This window comes from Rattus rattus, chromosome 9 (assembly GCF_011064425.1).
Source record: "Rattus rattus isolate New Zealand chromosome 9, Rrattus_CSIRO_v1, whole genome shotgun sequence".
NCBI lineage: Eukaryota > Metazoa > Chordata > Mammalia > Rodentia > Muridae > Rattus > Rattus rattus.
The window spans coordinates 47,531,381-47,547,946 of record NC_046162.1 but is presented as its reverse complement, the minus strand read 5'-3'; the positions used below and the strand labels follow the sequence as shown (position 1 = coordinate 47,547,946).

Below are 16,566 nucleotides of genomic sequence, written 5' to 3'. Positions count from 1 at the left end.
TGTACACTTCAATGCGTGACCCAAGTAGGGTATGAATCCTGTTATGCTGTGTACATACTCTGTCTGCATCATCCTACCTGGAAAGTCAGGGACCATGCAATCTACCTCTTAGGGCTGCAGTGAGATTGAGTGGGAAATTCTCAAGTCGTATAGTGGGCTCCAAAAGTTAAACTCCTCAGAAATATTTCTCCCTCTTCCTGTCAGCTTCTCCTTCAAGACGGCAGGAGGCGGGGGTGGGGGGGAGAGACCCCAAAGGATGTGAAGCAATGTTTAAAAGGGTATCTGTTTGATTGTGATTTTTCTTTGTAGCGGGACAATCAGAGTGTGGGAACTGGATCTCCCAAATAGAAAAATCTGGCCAACCGAGTGCCAAACAGGACAGATGAAAAGAATAGTCATGAGTACTGGAGTAAGTACCATCTCAACTGTTGCTCCATTAACTCCTAGTGCAAGTGCCTACAAAGAGCCCTGAGCAGTGCGGGTGTGTGCACTAGGCCAGGCTAGGGAGGAGGGCTAGCCCTGTGGGATGTTGATGAGGATGAAGAGGTACAGCTCAGAGGGAGCCCACAGCTGAGAAGGAGGGAATGGCTCACTGGGACCTGAGCCATTCATTATCAAACATCCAAAGCCCGACTCGGAGGGAAGCAGTGCGACCAGGTGACGCTGAGAGCATGCAACGGCTCCGTCTGCCACCGTTGCCGTTTCTTTCTTTGGAAATAAAGTGTGACAGTAAAATGCAGTGTTGAGATGCAGACTCACCAGGACTCCTCCACAAAGAGATGTTATTAATGTGCTTGAATACAGAGCCGTAATCCATTCATAGAGTGCTCGGCTCCTTTCCTTGGCTTGTTCTTCCCTCTTGTGAATGTAGCCTTTGGAGACTGAAATAAAGCAAATGTGTGTCCCCACAGAGGAAGCGCATCTTTATCCTAAGAGCCCTTTGCAGGTGGTTCAGCAGCTGGCAGTGGCCACGCATGCATGTTAGCGTCAGACCCAAATGAGTGCCAAGTAAAAGTCACCCTGCAGCTGTGGGCGGCCCTGACTCTGCTGCTGTCACAGCTGGGCTGACCCATCCTTAAGTCTCGGGAGACTGGTGTTACCATGAGCTTCTCTGTCAGAAGTTAGAGAATTTCATCTCTTCCCTGACTGGGGCTTCATAGACTACTGGGGAGACTCAAGCCTTCAGGTTTCTGTCTCTGATCTCACAGATGGCCGACGATGACAGCTTTTTCTACCTCGGCACCACAACCGGGGATATTCTCAAAATTAACCCCAAGACCAAACTGCTGGCAGACACTGGGCCCATGAAGGACAAATTCAGCTTGGTGAGTAGAAACCATGAAGGTTTCGACCCAACCCTCCCTGTCGTTTTCTTCCACACGGAGCTTTGTTAAGGAAAAGTCTGTTGGGAAAAAAATAAAGGCAAATCAGCAATAGATACAAAGCCACGCCCAAGTCAGCTTGGCCAAGCTGCTCTGGCCAATTCTCCAAGACCTCTTCTCTGGTTCTCTTCAGGGCAAGGGCACTCCCAGGTGTCGCTCTAGGGCATCACTACCTCGTCCATCTTCTCTTCAAGGCACAGTCGGGATCTGTTTCTGCATGATTTGAAACTATATTGGTTCTAATCCAGTTGTCATCTATGAGAGAGGTGTTTGTTTTGATCTATAAATGTGTGTTTTGTGGTCTCTGTGTGTGTGTGTGTGTGTGTGTGTGTGTGTATCTCTGTGTGTCTATGTGTATCTCTCTGTGTGTGACTGTGTATCTGTGTGTGTGGGTATGTGTATATGTTAGTGTGTATGTATGTGTATGTGGTTATGTTTGTGTACATGTGACTTGTGTGTCTGTGTGTTTGTGTGTGTATATCTCTGTGTGAATATGTGTATATATAAGTATGTGTGTATGTGCTAGTGTGTGTTCGAGTTTATATATGTGTATGTGAGTGTGTGTGTATGTATGTGTGTGTATGTTTGTGTGTGAGTATGTGTGTGTATTGTGTGTGTGAGTGTGTGTGTATGTATATCTCAACTCTAATAACTAGATCTTAGATTTTAGTCTCTGTGGTGCTGCTACAAGTCATTCATGAGATTGAAAAAAATCATCAAAAGTGCATAGTTGCAGAATTTCCAAAAACTCATATCAAAACTCCAGTAAGAATGCTAACTTTTAAACAAAAATTAAAGATTCACCACTGAATGATGACTTTATTCAATAAGAACAGCTATCTCTAATGTGCCCAGAAAGTTCCAAGTACTGCTATCACTAAACTTCGAGTTAGAAAGTTTGCCTGCTAAGTCCACACCTGCCTGTTTGATTTCTGATATCAGAACAGATGGCTCCTAAGGAAGCACATCTACTTTCCCACTTAACAGACATTCTCAAGAAACCGAAATACTATGCAGTCTCTTGAGAAAATGTCAGTTTCCTTAATCATATCATCATTTTATAACCAAGCTTTTAAAGAAATACGAAAAAAAAAAAAAAACCAGGAAGAAGCCGATAGAGATAATACAGCTAGAGGAGTATTTAGAAATAATCAAAGCGTGGCTGAGATCAGTGGTTTCCCAAATTATTTGAGGGAGACAGATTCTAATACTAAGCAGACAAAAGAAGGCCAATCAGAGAGAAGGGAAACATAGTCTAGAGCCTTGCCAGTCCCATGGCCTGCTAGGTCTCCAAAGACCGTCTGAAGATTGTTTGAAAATTACTGATAGGCATGCTTTCTTTGTGTTTGTGTTGGTTTTGTTTTGTTTTTAATGCCTGAAGAGTACTTGGGAGCTAAGCCTCTACAAAGCAGATGCTGGCTGCAGTAGAGCCCCTCAAACCTCTGGCATTTAAGCCTCCTCCCAGTTCTTGCATGGCTGATCATTTCAGGGCTGCTGGTTAATCCCACAAAGCAGGGATTCCAACTCAGCTTTCCCGTGGTGGGAAAACAAAGACCTCTCGAGGGATGTAAGCCTAAGAGGTGAAGATGCCTTGTTGGAAAATCAAAAAACTGAAACTCTCCTTAAATGTTTGATCCCTGAAGAGAGAGGCCAAGAATTATCGTGGTTTAAAATTGTCCTATGGGACAGATACGTGGTATTACATCGGAAGAAGCTGACCATGGTGATAACAGTAACAATAAAAATAGGATGTTTTACAAGGTCTCAATGAGAAAACAATGAAATAAATGAAGCTCATCAGAGAAGAAGAGAGAAATATTGGGTGTTTGTGGATAGGGAGACACTGCTGTTTAAACGTCGGTTCTTGCACTGGTGGGCTCATACTCAGACTCCCAGCTAGGCATGGGAACTGATGGCAGAAGGATCAGTGGTTCACAGTTATCCTTGGCTACCTCGTGAATTCAAGACCAGTCTGAGCTTCATGAGTGTCTGCTAACACACACACACACACACACACACACACACACACACACACACACACACACACACACACGAAGCCAGTTCTTTCAATCGGATTTACAGATTTAATGTAATCATGACCTAAACCCAGAGTTAATTATAGGTGCTGAGAAACTGATTCTAACAGTGATAAAAAGCAGCAAAGGATCTAGAGCAGCCAGCCTACCCACCGAAGAACTAAGCTGGAGGAGTTAGAGGGCCCGACTCCAAAGCCTACCGGAAGTCTACAGTAATAAAGGCCGCGTGGTTTTAATGAAAAAGTAGGTAGGTGAAACAAAATAGCTTAGAAGCAGACCTGCACAATTATTCTTACCACTGACAGAGGAGCCAAGACAATCCAAAGGAGAAAGGACAGTTCTTGCAAATGATGCTGGCACAGGCGGACACCCATGTGCTCAAAACATGTACCACAAACCAAAACCCTCATAGTGGACCAGACAGCAACCTTAACCCTTCACAGATAAACTTAGAATGAACCACAGAGCTAAATATAAAATGTAAAACTTATAGAAGATAATTTAGGGAAAAAAAACCCAGCATGACCTGAGGTTTAGTGATAGCATATTAAATACATAGTTTAAGACAGTCCAGGAAAAACGTGTTAGTCAGAGTTCTCTAAAGGAACAGAAATGATAGAACGTATATAATATATTGTATATATTACATATAATATATAGTCTACCATATAAAATATATACATTGTATTATATATAATAAAATATATGTTATATATAATATTTGGGATTTATTTGAGTGACATACAGGCTGTGGTCCGACAGTGGCTGTTTCCTGACAGAAATGCCAAGGATCTTGAGTTGTTCAGTCTATGACACTGGTTGTCCCAGCTATCTCAACTTTTGGTGATGGAGTCCATTAAGTCCTAGACAGCTGAAAGTCTTCATTCTGCATTAGAACCCCAAAGTAGTAGGCTCTAATAATGCCTCAGAAACAGAACGGATGAACTTGCTAGCCAAGTGAGGGCAAGAAGGCAAAAAGCAAGTACTTCTTTCTTCTATTTTCTTTTATATGTGCTGCCCCCAGAAGGTGTGGCCCAGATTTAGAGTTGGTCTTTTTGTTTCAAACAACCCAATCAAGAAAATCCTTTATGGGCGTGGCCAGCTGCTGGGTCTTAGTTGATTCCAGACATAGACAAGTTGACAACTACCAGAGCCATCACAGAGTTCACGAGTGGGGTCTCGTTAACATAGAGTTTGAGCTGTGTAAAAGGCATCGCCAAGAGATCGAGAGGTCAAGCCACAGAGTGGGAACATTTGGCAAAGACATCTCCGTAAATGCACACAGTGCCTCCTCTGCTTTTCTTCTCAGGCACTGTGTATGCCTTTCAAGTCAGAACAGGGAAAAACCAGCTTAAAGAAACTTGAAAGGATATATTTAATTTTCAATATCCAAACCTTGGGACTTTTTTTGTTTGTTTGGTTTTGTTTGTTTGTTTTTATTTTTTATTTTTTTGCTTTTTTTTTCTTGTGATGCTGGGGATTAAACCCAATGCTAGGCAAGCACTCCTGTCATCAAGCAGTAAGCCCAGCCCACAGAACTCATTAAGACATAAGCCTAGCAAATCACTAATTATGAATATTGATTGTTTTCAAATAAAACAATAGCTGTTGCCTTGGTTGGTTTTTGCATGGCTATAACAGAATGCCAGAGACTAGTTGATTCATAACATGGAAGCCCATTCAGTTCATGACCCTGGAAATTGGATCTTTTCCAAACTCAGCGTTAGCCTCTGTGAAGGACCACAGGCTACATCCTCCCACATCTTCCCAGAATATAAAGATAACCGACACCAAAAGAGCAAGAGTCACTTTTTACCAAGTCTGGAGACCATGTGGTCTTCCTCTCTGAGCCTTCCAAGTAGCTGGAAACACAGATAGGTGAGCATTTCTGCATTGAGCTAACTTCACTGTTAGTGAAAAGCCATTTGCTTTATAACCAATGCAATCCAAGGGGACAGAGGCTTCATGACCTTTGGGGGTGGGGTGTAGCCCGGAACTCACCGAGATCCACCTGCCTCTGGCTCCCTGTTGCTGGGATCAAAGTTGTACACCATCATACCTGGTCCTTAAACTACTCCTAAGGCACTGACTACTCTCCTGTACTTTTGCACTGGGGTGTAGGTTCCACCACTGATATTTGTTGGGGCGGACACTCAAACCATGGCACTCCTGCACATTTTAAATTAGAACCTTTATGGATCTCACTATGAACTGGCCACCATTCCCTCATGTAGTAGGAGACTGTCTGGAACTTATATTCGTTTCCAACTATTGGTAAGATTGTATACCACATGCCTCAGTTCAGAAAATATAGTCACCCCATGGTAAGAACCATCCTGTGCTGTCTTTGGGTGTTCTATCCGACCCTGCATCTATATGAATTAAATTCTGGTGGAAACCATGGCAACTGAAGAACCAGCTTAAGGCGGCCATGCTTCTGCCTCCTGCTGCAGCTGAGCTTGAGGGGCTGGATATCAGAGCTCTACTCTCCAGTACATTCAAATGTACAGGTGATCTTAAGGAGGAAGGATGGCGAAGCTTGACTACTGCTTGCAGACCTGGAAGGCTACTTCTTAAGACATGAACTTGTGGTTGGCCTTGGATGTTCTTGGCCAACCCGGAGGTACATCATGATCCACCCCAAACACTGTGTGCAGCCTTGAAGTGCCCTCAGCCGTGCTCCCTGCATCAGGTGCTCCCTTTTTAATGGCAAACCCTTTAGCCCTTTCTCAGCATCGTCTCTCCTCACAGGGAGTGTCGGCTCTCAGGTGCCTGAAGATGGGTGGCTTGTTGGTCGGCTCTGGAGCTGGCTTGTTGATCTTCTGTAAAAGCCCCAGTTACAAACCTATCAAGTAAGTTCTACACACCACAGAGCTGGGGCAGGTGGAGACCCACTAGAGAGAGGTCCACTTAAAACCAACGACTAGATGGTATCGGAAGGACCATACTGTGGGAATTGTGCTCACACCTTTAATCCCAGCACTCAGGAGGCAGAGGCAGGTGGATCTCTGTGGGCTTTTCCCCCCAGCCTGTTCTACACAGAGTTCCAAGCCATTCGTGGTTACACGGTGAGGCCCTGTTTAAAAGAAAAGCATATCTGGTTAAAGAATTTCCTCTTGCTATTAAGTGTGGAGCTGGAATCACAGGGCTGGTGGTTTCTTTCCCACGAAGAAGTTCGTGTTAAACCAAACCAAAGTCACACAGACTTTTTGATAAGTGCATGACTTTGTGTGTGCACTAGACTAGGACGTGATACCAGAACTACGAGGCATCCTTCTAACTTGTAAGGCTGACCATTTGTGCCCGTGAGTCTGCGTGCCTTGTGCAAACTGTTTCAGACCACGTCTTCCGAACAGACCTTCCTTCACTATTTTAACCTACACTGTCAGCCCCTCCTTCCCAGTTGTGTCACCTCCTTTCGGGCCCATCCCATACCACATGACTAACCAGTGTCCTCTCCAATCAGGTGGGCAAATGCCTGCTGGTTGGGTGACTCTGCTTCACTTCTGTGCCTTACCCCAAAGGAAAATCCAGCTGCAAGGTGGTATCACTTCTATCACACTCCGAGGAGAAGGACACCAGTTTTTTGTAGGAACAGAAGAATCACACATCTACCGAGTTAACTTCACCGATTTCAAAGAGACTCTCATTGCAACATGTCACTTTGAAGCCGTCCAGGACATCGTCTTTCCATTGTAAGTAGAAGAGGACCATTAGAATGTAGAGATTTTTTTTTAAGATTTTATTTATTTCATGTATGTGAGTACACTGTTGCTGTCTTCAGACACACCAGAAGAGGGCATCAGATCACATTACACATGGTTGTGAGCCACCATGTGGTTGCTGGGAATTGAACTCAGGACCTCTGGAAGAGCAATCAGTGTTCGTAACCGCTGAGCCATCTCTCCAGCCCAGAATGTAGAGATTTGATGCAGTGCGCATAGCTTTCGAGATTCCTTAATAGCATTATTTTCCTGATCAAACTTTCAAGTGTACTGAATTATTTTATTGGACCTAGGAAGATTCATTTATTTTTGTTTTAAGGGTTATGAGTGTTTTGGCTGCACACATGCAGTGGCTGCAGAGTCCAGAAATGGACACCAGATTTTCCGGAACTGGAGTTGCAGACTATTGTGAGCCCTCGTGTGGGCATCAGGAATCAGAACCCGGGTCTTCTGGAAGAGCAGCAAGCTCTTAACTGCCGGCCCTCTCTCCAGCCTTCTAATGGGGTTTTTAAAAATTGCCTTTATCCCACAGTTACCTTTGTTTTCCTTCCTCTACTTTGGATGGTTTTCAAAATACTGGCAAGTGTGATACATGTTTAAAGTGCTTGTGCAATGAGATGGCTTCCTGGGTAAAGGACTTGACTGACAAGCTCAGTTTAAGTGACTCCTCAGAGCACCAGAGAGCACCAGAACCTCTCCCACAATGCCCTCCAACCTCCACTCGCCTGCTGTGGCGAAAGCACACGTGCACACAAGATACATGGGAAAATGCTGACTTCTTGAGTAAACCCATCACTAGAAGTGCACATTCCCAGGAGAGCTTTTCTGTGATTTCCCAATGCTATCTGGGCAGGGGGTGGGGGGTGGGGGGATGCACCAACCTACTCTTCTCAGGCTGAATTTTGTTTAAGACAGGGCCTCAGTATCTGAGGCTGGCTGGAGACTTGAACTCTTTCCGGATCCTCCGGGTTCTGTGTCCTGAGCACTGGGATCATAGGCGGGCGTCACCATGCCCAGCAATATCTGTTCATCTGGTTTCACAATTTATCCCAGTCGTCCCTGTTTCCCTGATCTGGCAATCTTTGCTTTTTTTTTTTTTTTTTTTTTTTTTTTTTTTTTGTAAGGTGATGGACACCTGTGGCCTCCTGGCACTTTGTTATATCCGAGAAGTTGGCCAGGCAGTTTTTGCCCTGAGCCTCTTGTGTTTAGCTTGAGCTTCAGACACCAGGACTGCTGTTCCTCAGACCCCCATGCAGTGAGCTGCAGCTTTGTTCCCAAGTCCTTCAGACTCAGGTCTTCAGGATTTCCTAAGAGAGAGGAGAGCTGGTGCTTCCCATTGAAGTTACCTTTACTGAAAGTGGGTCACTTTCTAACCAAGTTCAATATTTCCTTTAAGCAATTTGGTGGAATCAGTGTATACAATTTTCTGGGTTGAGTGCTTTTTATAAGGATAAACTTAAAGATTTTATTCTCTCTGTCTCTCTGTCTTTCTGTCTGTCTGTCTCGTGTGTGTGTGTGTGTGTGTGTGTGTGTGTGTGTGTGTGTGTGTGTGTGTGTGTGTGTACACATACCCACAGAGGCCAGAAGAAGGTATCAGATCTCCTGGCCCTGGAGTTAACACAAAATTGTAAACTTCTCAACTTGAGTTCCCCAGGAAGAGACTCGTGTGTTCTTAACCACTGAGCCATTCCTCCAGCCTCTATGAAGATTTTTTAAACCTATATTTTCAATTTTATGTAATGTTAACCTATTTGGGTTTTGTATGGCTTCATTTTCTTAGTTGTATTTACACTTTATTAATTTAATTGTGTGTGTGTGTGTACATTTGCATGTGTACCATGGTACACATGTGGAGGTCAGAGGGCAATTTTTGGGCATACTCCTTTGCCACCTAATTTCAACTCCGCACGCACACAACTCTAAGTGTGCAGAAGGGTTTACTTATTCCCCCTATTAATTCTAAAGTGAGTAAACCTTAAAACAGGAGAGACTCGAATACTTCTGAAATGTGTTTAGGGTAGAGAAAGGCCTTGAGGAAAGTGTAGATTAGTTAGCTTTTCCAGAGGCTACAGGGAGCTTACAAACCAGATGGTTTCTGTTACCTCAACACCACTCCCTTTTGTATAAAAATAAGAGCAATCCACAATCATCTGACACCTCGGTGATCTATATCCCATTTACAAGTGGCCACTTCCGTCCCAGCCTGACCGACCAATTACTCAGGGATACTTTTCTTTATCCACAGTTCCTTATTTTCCCAGAACTAAACAAAAAAGGATGCAAATGTGAATTTGACCGTGTTGCTATTTTCTTCCTTGTAATCTTAACAAGACTTCAGCTTCATTGGAATTTGCTTTTTAAATGAAGATATTCCGTGGATATATATTTATCTCAAGGAATGCTACTTGGCTAGGTGTACTCAGGCCTCCGGACTAATCCAGACATACACCTCACATACACAGATATTTGTGTGTGTGTCAACCAACCCCCCAAAGTAGTTTAAAATGAAATAATGTGGCTATGTGTCCAAGTCAATCAAGATTTAGAAAGATTTTAAATCAGCCTTCTCTTTATGAAAACTTCCTTCCAAGATTACGAAAGATTTTCCCTTAGAGAATGTGAGGAATTGGGTCTCTCCACACAAGAAATCTCTAACATCCCGCCTTTAGGTAATCCGCCTCCAAAGGGCATGCACGCCACCCCACACCCTCAAGCGGCACTTTTAATACCCAATGCACATCAAATGCTGGGTATCTTTGCTGGCTGCACGCACCTCTTACCTCCCGATGGCTCCTTTTGTAGCGGCACTGCTGAGCTGTTTGCTACCTGTGCCAAGAAAGACATCAGGGTATGGCACACAATGTCCAAACGGGAGCTGCTTCGGATCACTGTGCCCAACATGACCTGCCATGGCATCGACTTCATGAGAGATGGCAAGAGCATCATCTCAGGTAACAGGATGCGTGTGGTGGCACATGCTTAAGAGGTGGATGCTGTCCTTGACTTCTAGTGGCCAGCCTGTGCTCCGTAAGACCCTGTCTCAAACCAGCAACCAAACAGAACATCCGGTAGTTGCTTCCAATGGAGGTCTGGATCCAGGTTCTGGCTGAGGTTTCCATTCTTACTATTCTTATTCTCCACTGGTGTCTGTTTGTGGATGCAGGGGCAGCCTTCTGCTATGCACCCTCCTTCCCTTAAGGGCAATAGTTCTCAACCTTCCTGAGGCAGAGCCAAGAAAAGGGGGGATGGGCTCCTAGGTCTCTGTTTCAGTAGCCTTAACTCTGACTCACTTGACTTTTCCTCTGATTAACCCTTTAATACAGTTCCTCATGTTGTGGTGACCCCCCCCCAAATTATTTTGGTGACCATAGAATTATTCTGTTGCTACTTACTAATGGTAGAATTCCTACTGTTATGAATCATGATGTAAATATCTGATATGCAAGATATCTGATATATGAAAGTGTTGGTCTACTCCCAAAGCAGTCCCTCAGGGTCTAGTCTTTTCTTGGCATTCCCTTCTACCTGCAGGTTTCCTAGCTGGGATGAACTACGTCTCTTAAATGACTCCACTTACCAGGGATATTTTCCTTAGTTGGAAAAATAGTTGGTGCTGAGAGGATCGGAGGCTTAGGATGGATAGGACCTTGGCTTAGAGTTTGTTTGTATAAGAGAGAAAAATCCAACTCAAACTAAGAAATGCTTCAAAGAATTATTTTACTTTTACATTCATGCACACGACTCTATGTGCATGCAGGTAGTTTTGTTTTGCTGTTGTTGTTGTTGTTGTCTCTAAGGGTCCCATGTAACATACACTGGTCCTGAACCTGCTATGTAGCTGGGGATGGCCTTGAGCTCCTGATCTTCCCAACTCTGCCTCCCAAATATTGGTAAAAGGAGTTTTCTTTGTTTGTTTATTTATTTATTTATTTATTTATTTATTTATTTATTATTTTTATGTGTATGGGTGTTTCGCCTGCATGTATGTGTACCACATGCTTGTCTGGTGTCCACAGAGACAAAAGAAACCACTGGATTCCCTGTTACTGGAGTCATAGACATATAGGTACTGAGAATTGAACTCAGGACCTCTGGAAGAGAAACTGGTATTCTTAACCACTGAGCCATCTCTCCAGTCTTTAAAAGAAAAAAGTTAAAATACAGTTTATGCCAAACTAATGTTTTGGTTTTTGTTTTTTTTTTTGTTTTTGTTTTTGTTTCTTTTTAAAGATATATTTATTTTGTTTATATGAGTACACTGTAGCTGTCTTCAGACACACCAGAAGAGGGCATCAGATCACATTACAGATGGTTCTGAGCTACCATATGGTTGCTGGGAATTGAACTTGGAATCTGTGGAAGAACAGTCAGTGCTCTGAACCGCTGGGCCATCTCTCTGGCCCCAAGCTAATGTTTTAACATAAACAGTAGATGCTATGAGCTGAGCACAGTTGTAAACACCTAGTATTTTGGCGCTGGGTGATATAGACAGGGGGATTAGGAGTTCAAGATCATTCTTGGCTACACAATAAGGTTGATGCTAGCCCAGGCTACAGGATACCACGAGTCAAGAAACCAACCCCCTCCCAAATGGTAGATACCACATTATTTCTCCTCTAAATATTTCAGTATGTCTCTAAAAATATTTTCCTATGAAACAATAGTTTCTTAATATCATCTTATGAGTAACCTATATCAAATTTCTCCATTAGTCAAAAATAAATGTATTAGTTTACATCAGGGGAAAGCCAAGTTGATGTGAGTGAAGCTGTTAAAACAGAGATCTGGGAGCCCATTGCTCCTTTTCTTGGCTCTGTTTCCTCCTTGTCTGCTCCCCCTCCCCCATGTCTTTTCCCCTGAGTGGTTTACATTGTACCCAGAACTGAGAAGTCCTTGGACAAGGGGATCTTAGAGTCATCCCCATCCCTACTCTGTTTCTCTTACATCCTTATCCACGTGCTCCAGTGGCTCCATCTCAAAGGACAGCCATGTCCCTCTCTGGTCACCTTCTCCCCCGAGGTCTTTGCCATTGGCCACACTTCTAGATCTCTTCAGTAGTTTCTATTGCCCTTGCTTGCCTCTGCTCTTACCCACCTACCTTCTCCCCAGTCCATCTCTCCCTGCAAACCAAAAATCTATTTTAAAATGTTAAATTAGGTCTTGCCATTTGCGGGGCTTTTCAAGCATCCCCCCTCCACGCCCCACAAAGACAAAGTCCCAGCAATCACATGCGAGTCCCTGTGGGGCCTTCTCTGCTCCACTCCCTACTTCTTATCTCTTCTTCTCAACCTGCGTCCCTCCCCCACCGCCTGGCATTCCACAAACACACCGGCATACGGGTCCTTACTTTAGCTGTTCGCTTGGCCCGGAATGTTCTTCCTCCAAACACCTCCATGGCTTGCCTCTTCCTTCCCTTTCATCTCCTCAAGTCTTTGCTGAAATGAGATCCACCTTGGGCTCAAGAGACAACACTAAGACTCACAGCAAGTGTCTGCTGCACACAACCCTGGGAGGAAAGGTATTCCAAGTGGAGGGAACAGCAAGTGCAGAGGTTCGGAGGTGGGAAATCATGTGATGTATTTAAGGGCTAGCAAGAATGTCAGTGCATCCGGAGCGCATCAGTTACAGGAGGGGCGTGGCCCCAGGTACGAGTTAGTGTTCAGGTTAAAGAGTTGGATTTGGGGGCTGGAAAGTACATGCTGGTCTTGCAGAGTTCAGTTCCCAGCACCCACGCCAAGCAACTCACAAACGCCCCTTAACTCAGGTCCAGGGGATCTGATGCTCTCTTCTTCCCTCCTTGGGCACCTGCATTTACAGCTACACACGCCCACACATGTACACATGCTTTTAAAAAAATCCATATTTTTTTTTAAAGTTGGATTATAATTCTAGGACAGTGAGGAAAACTTTGGGGAGGTCTTGATCAGAAAGGTGGGTTGGTTTTTAAAAAGTGCATCCCAACCCCTAATAGATCACTAATTTAAGCAGAAGTGCAGGGAAGGCGCTATTGAGAGGACTCATCGCATTGTAGCTGGAATGGGGTGGCACCAGCTGAGGTTGGGGAAGGTCAGAGGCTGGGTATTTTAACAGAGGAGATAACTGGACTTCCTGATGGATTGACCATTGCACTAAGTTGTGTGTTTGGAAAGTAGAGGTATCAAAGGTGACTCTGAGGTTCTTTGCTTGAGCAACTGCATGGGTGGTGACAACTTTTATAGAGGCAGCAAAATGGTGAGAATCAGAGAAGGAGTCTAGGATTTAAAGGTGGGGGACTTGGGAGGCAGGAGAACTAAGAGTGAGTAGCCTGGGCTACATAATGAAACTTTGTCTCAAATAACAATGAGAACAGGGAGATGAGAAGGCAGAGGTTATTTGGAACTGTGAACTGATGGGTGGGTGACCAGAAGGGGTAGCCCACGCCTCTAATTCCAGTACTTGGGAGGCAGAGGTAGGCATAGGCAGGCAAAGGCAGGCAGATCTCTGAAGTTCAAAGCCAGCCAGGTCTACAGTGTGAGTTCCAGGACAGCCAGGGCTACAAAGAGAAACTGTCTCCAAAACCAGCAGCAAAACAAAAACAATTACATGGATGAGGGTAGAGGTCTAGAACTCAGTCAAGTAATGAACAGGCCTCCTTCCCTGCTCAGGATCCACTACAACCAGGTGCACTCCAGTCAAACCCCCTCCTTCCCCTTCCTGGGTACAACCAGTTTGTGAGGTTGGGGAGAAGGGTACACGAGTATTGCCAGCTGCTAGGGCAAGCCTCTCAGTCCGCTGCTACCATTTCTTCCAGTTTTCACTCTTATTGGTGATTCAGGAGAGTGTCAATCTGCAGAGAAAGTGGTGAGTATATTGATGGACCAGGCTAACCTGCCTTTCCTCTCCTTCTCCCGACAGCATGGGATGATGGAAAAATCAGAGCCTTTGCTCCAGAGTCAGGTCGTCTGATGTACACCATTAACAGTGCTCACAGGATCGGGGTAACGGCCATTGCTACCACCAGTGACTGTAAAAGGATCATCAGCGGTGGAGGAGAAGGGGAGGTACGGTTCTAAAATGATACTCTTAAAAAGACTTTGATTTAGAGCAACTAACTCATAGGAGGCTATCCACTTTTTCACTTTTATTTGTTTTATTTATTTATTTTTATGTGTAGGGATGTTTGCATGACATGTGTCTATGCCATGTGTATGCAGTGCCACAAGAGGGCAGAAGAGGGCATAGGATCCCCTGGGGCTGGAGTTACAGAGAGTTGTGAGCTGCTATGCGGGTGCTGGGAATGAAGCCCAGGTCCTCCAGAAGAGCAGGCAGAGCTCATAACCGCTGAGTCCTTTCGTCAGCATCTCCATTTCATTTTTAAACACGTACCTGCACTAGAATTCAGAGACTCTTTCTCGATATATAAAAAACAACGGCTATTCGATCCTCTGAGGATGAATAACATCGGTTTCCAATGATTAAAACTGAATAGCTGATGTGAAAGTTTAAATATGGTTCTGGGTATCAAGAGCTTTCCAGATGGCATGAGAAATTTGAGAGCAAGGCTCAGCAGAAGTGAGGAGACAGGCTCTTCCTCTGGGCTTAGCAGAGGCCCTTGTAATATTGATTCTCATGGCAGGAGCCTGATTGTTTTCTCCTAAAGTAGAAGCAGGTCTGGAGACTGGTAGCAGCAGCAGCATCCACTATTCATGAGAAGATGGCCACATCTCACACACACTGTAGCCTGGAAGTGTTGCATTCCCTCCCCGCCAGGCTGAAATGGGAACGGAGTTAAATAAGTCCCACCCAGCGGAGAGGGAAACACTGTATCTTGATCCTTCCCAAAGTCCTGCCTTTGTGTTCCTAGCCTGTGCTCTGGTGCCCACAGGTGAGGGTGTGGCAGATAGGCTGCCAGACTCAGAAGCTGGAGGAGGCTCTGAAGGAGCACAAGTCTTCCGTGTCCTGTATCAGGGTAAAGAAGAACAATGAGGAGTGTGTCACTGCCAGCAACGATGGGACATGCATCATCTGGGACCTTGTGTAAGCACCTGGGATGGGTAGGGAGGACAGCACAATGCTTACAAAAACCCAAACATGCCAGCATTCTACTGAACACAAGCAAAGATTCCCCAAGAGGTTGTATTCGTCTCTTTTCTCGTTGTTGTGAGAAGACATTTCACAAAAGCAACTTAAGGAGTACAGGGTTTATTTTGGCTCATGGTTTGAGGAGATAGTCCAGTATGGTGGGGAGACATAGCAGCAGGCATCTTGAGGAGGCTGTTGGTTATATGGTGTCTGCCTGCAGTTAGGAGGGAGAGAAATGCCTGTGACACTTGGCTTGCCTACTCCCTTAAGGGTGTCTGGGGGGACTTTATTTTCCATGTGTGAGTGTTTTAGGGGCATGTGCATCTATGTCCCATAGGCACACCTGGTGCCTGCGGAGACCAGAAGAGGGCATCAGATCTCCTGCAGTTGGAGCAACCATGTAGGTGCTAGGAAGTGTGTTCTCCTGGTCCTCTGGAAGAGCAGCCAGTGCTCTTAACCACTGAGTCATAGCTCCAGTCCCACAGTCTCCTTCTTATCCAGTCAAGAATCCCAGTTAAAGGAATAGTGCATCCAGATGGTCTATCTTACTCTAATTGTCCCTACCTGGAAACATTCTTACAGATGTGCCCAAGTGTGTATCTCCCAGGTGACGCTAAATCCAGGCAAGCTGACAATGAAGACTAACCATCACAGAGTAAAAGGTTCCGAGGACGCCTTGGTCTCCTTGGTTGTCCTAGGGCTATAGATTCCAATAGGAAAAATATGAACTCCAGGAAGAACTAAATACCAGACGTTTCTGGGCAGACAGGGAAGTAGTTTTCCAGATATATGAGGTGGTGCATGACTTAATGTGAATCCATTAAACTTAAATGTTGCAAATTAACAAGGAAAGTTACAGGGCAAGCTGTCCCTCTTGTCATCCTGCTAGGTCATGAGCCTGCCCTGGGAGGGAGCACTGGGAGGGGCATTTTCTGCTGGCCACATTCCCAGAGACCGTTTACATTGTAAGTCACAGACCCAAAGACGGCAGTGCCAAACTATTCAGTCCCAAACATGTGGACGTCACCATAGGAGCCATTCGGAGAGTTTTCAAAGGTGATTTTTAATTTTTTGGCTGTCGAGTTTTTTTCCTGTGTCTTTATTTTGGAACCAAACCCTTTCCCCCAATCTTCCTTCAACCCATCACCCTCCTACCACCCCTGGGGTTGCACAGCCTTCAGATAACTGTCTGAAGAGGCTGAACCAAGTACAGAGGGACAGAGGGGATACAGTCGGTCAAAGACTATGTCCCTCCTCTTTTGAGATGGGGTACCATTGTGTTGTCCAGGCTGGTCTTGAATTCATTGGCTCAAGAGATCTTTCCACATCAGCCTCTCAAGTGGCTGTGAGTGAAGGTGTGTG

General features: G+C 44.9%; 1 protein-coding gene across 1 annotated transcript in view; it reads left to right on the top strand.

The window, feature by feature from the left end:
- Cfap52 (cilia and flagella associated protein 52) overlaps window positions 1-16,566 on the top strand; it is a 40,142-nt gene that overhangs the window by 18,807 nt on the left and 4,769 nt on the right. The window contains exons 5-11 of the mRNA XM_032913739.1: window positions 310-409; window positions 1,209-1,325; window positions 6,170-6,270; window positions 6,943-7,113; window positions 9,946-10,094; window positions 14,038-14,183; window positions 15,008-15,159. Coding sequence (XP_032769630.1) covers window positions 310-409; window positions 1,209-1,325; window positions 6,170-6,270; window positions 6,943-7,113; window positions 9,946-10,094; window positions 14,038-14,183; window positions 15,008-15,159 — 936 coding nt within the window. The remainder of the gene's footprint in view (window positions 1-309; window positions 410-1,208; window positions 1,326-6,169; window positions 6,271-6,942; window positions 7,114-9,945; window positions 10,095-14,037; window positions 14,184-15,007; window positions 15,160-16,566) is intronic.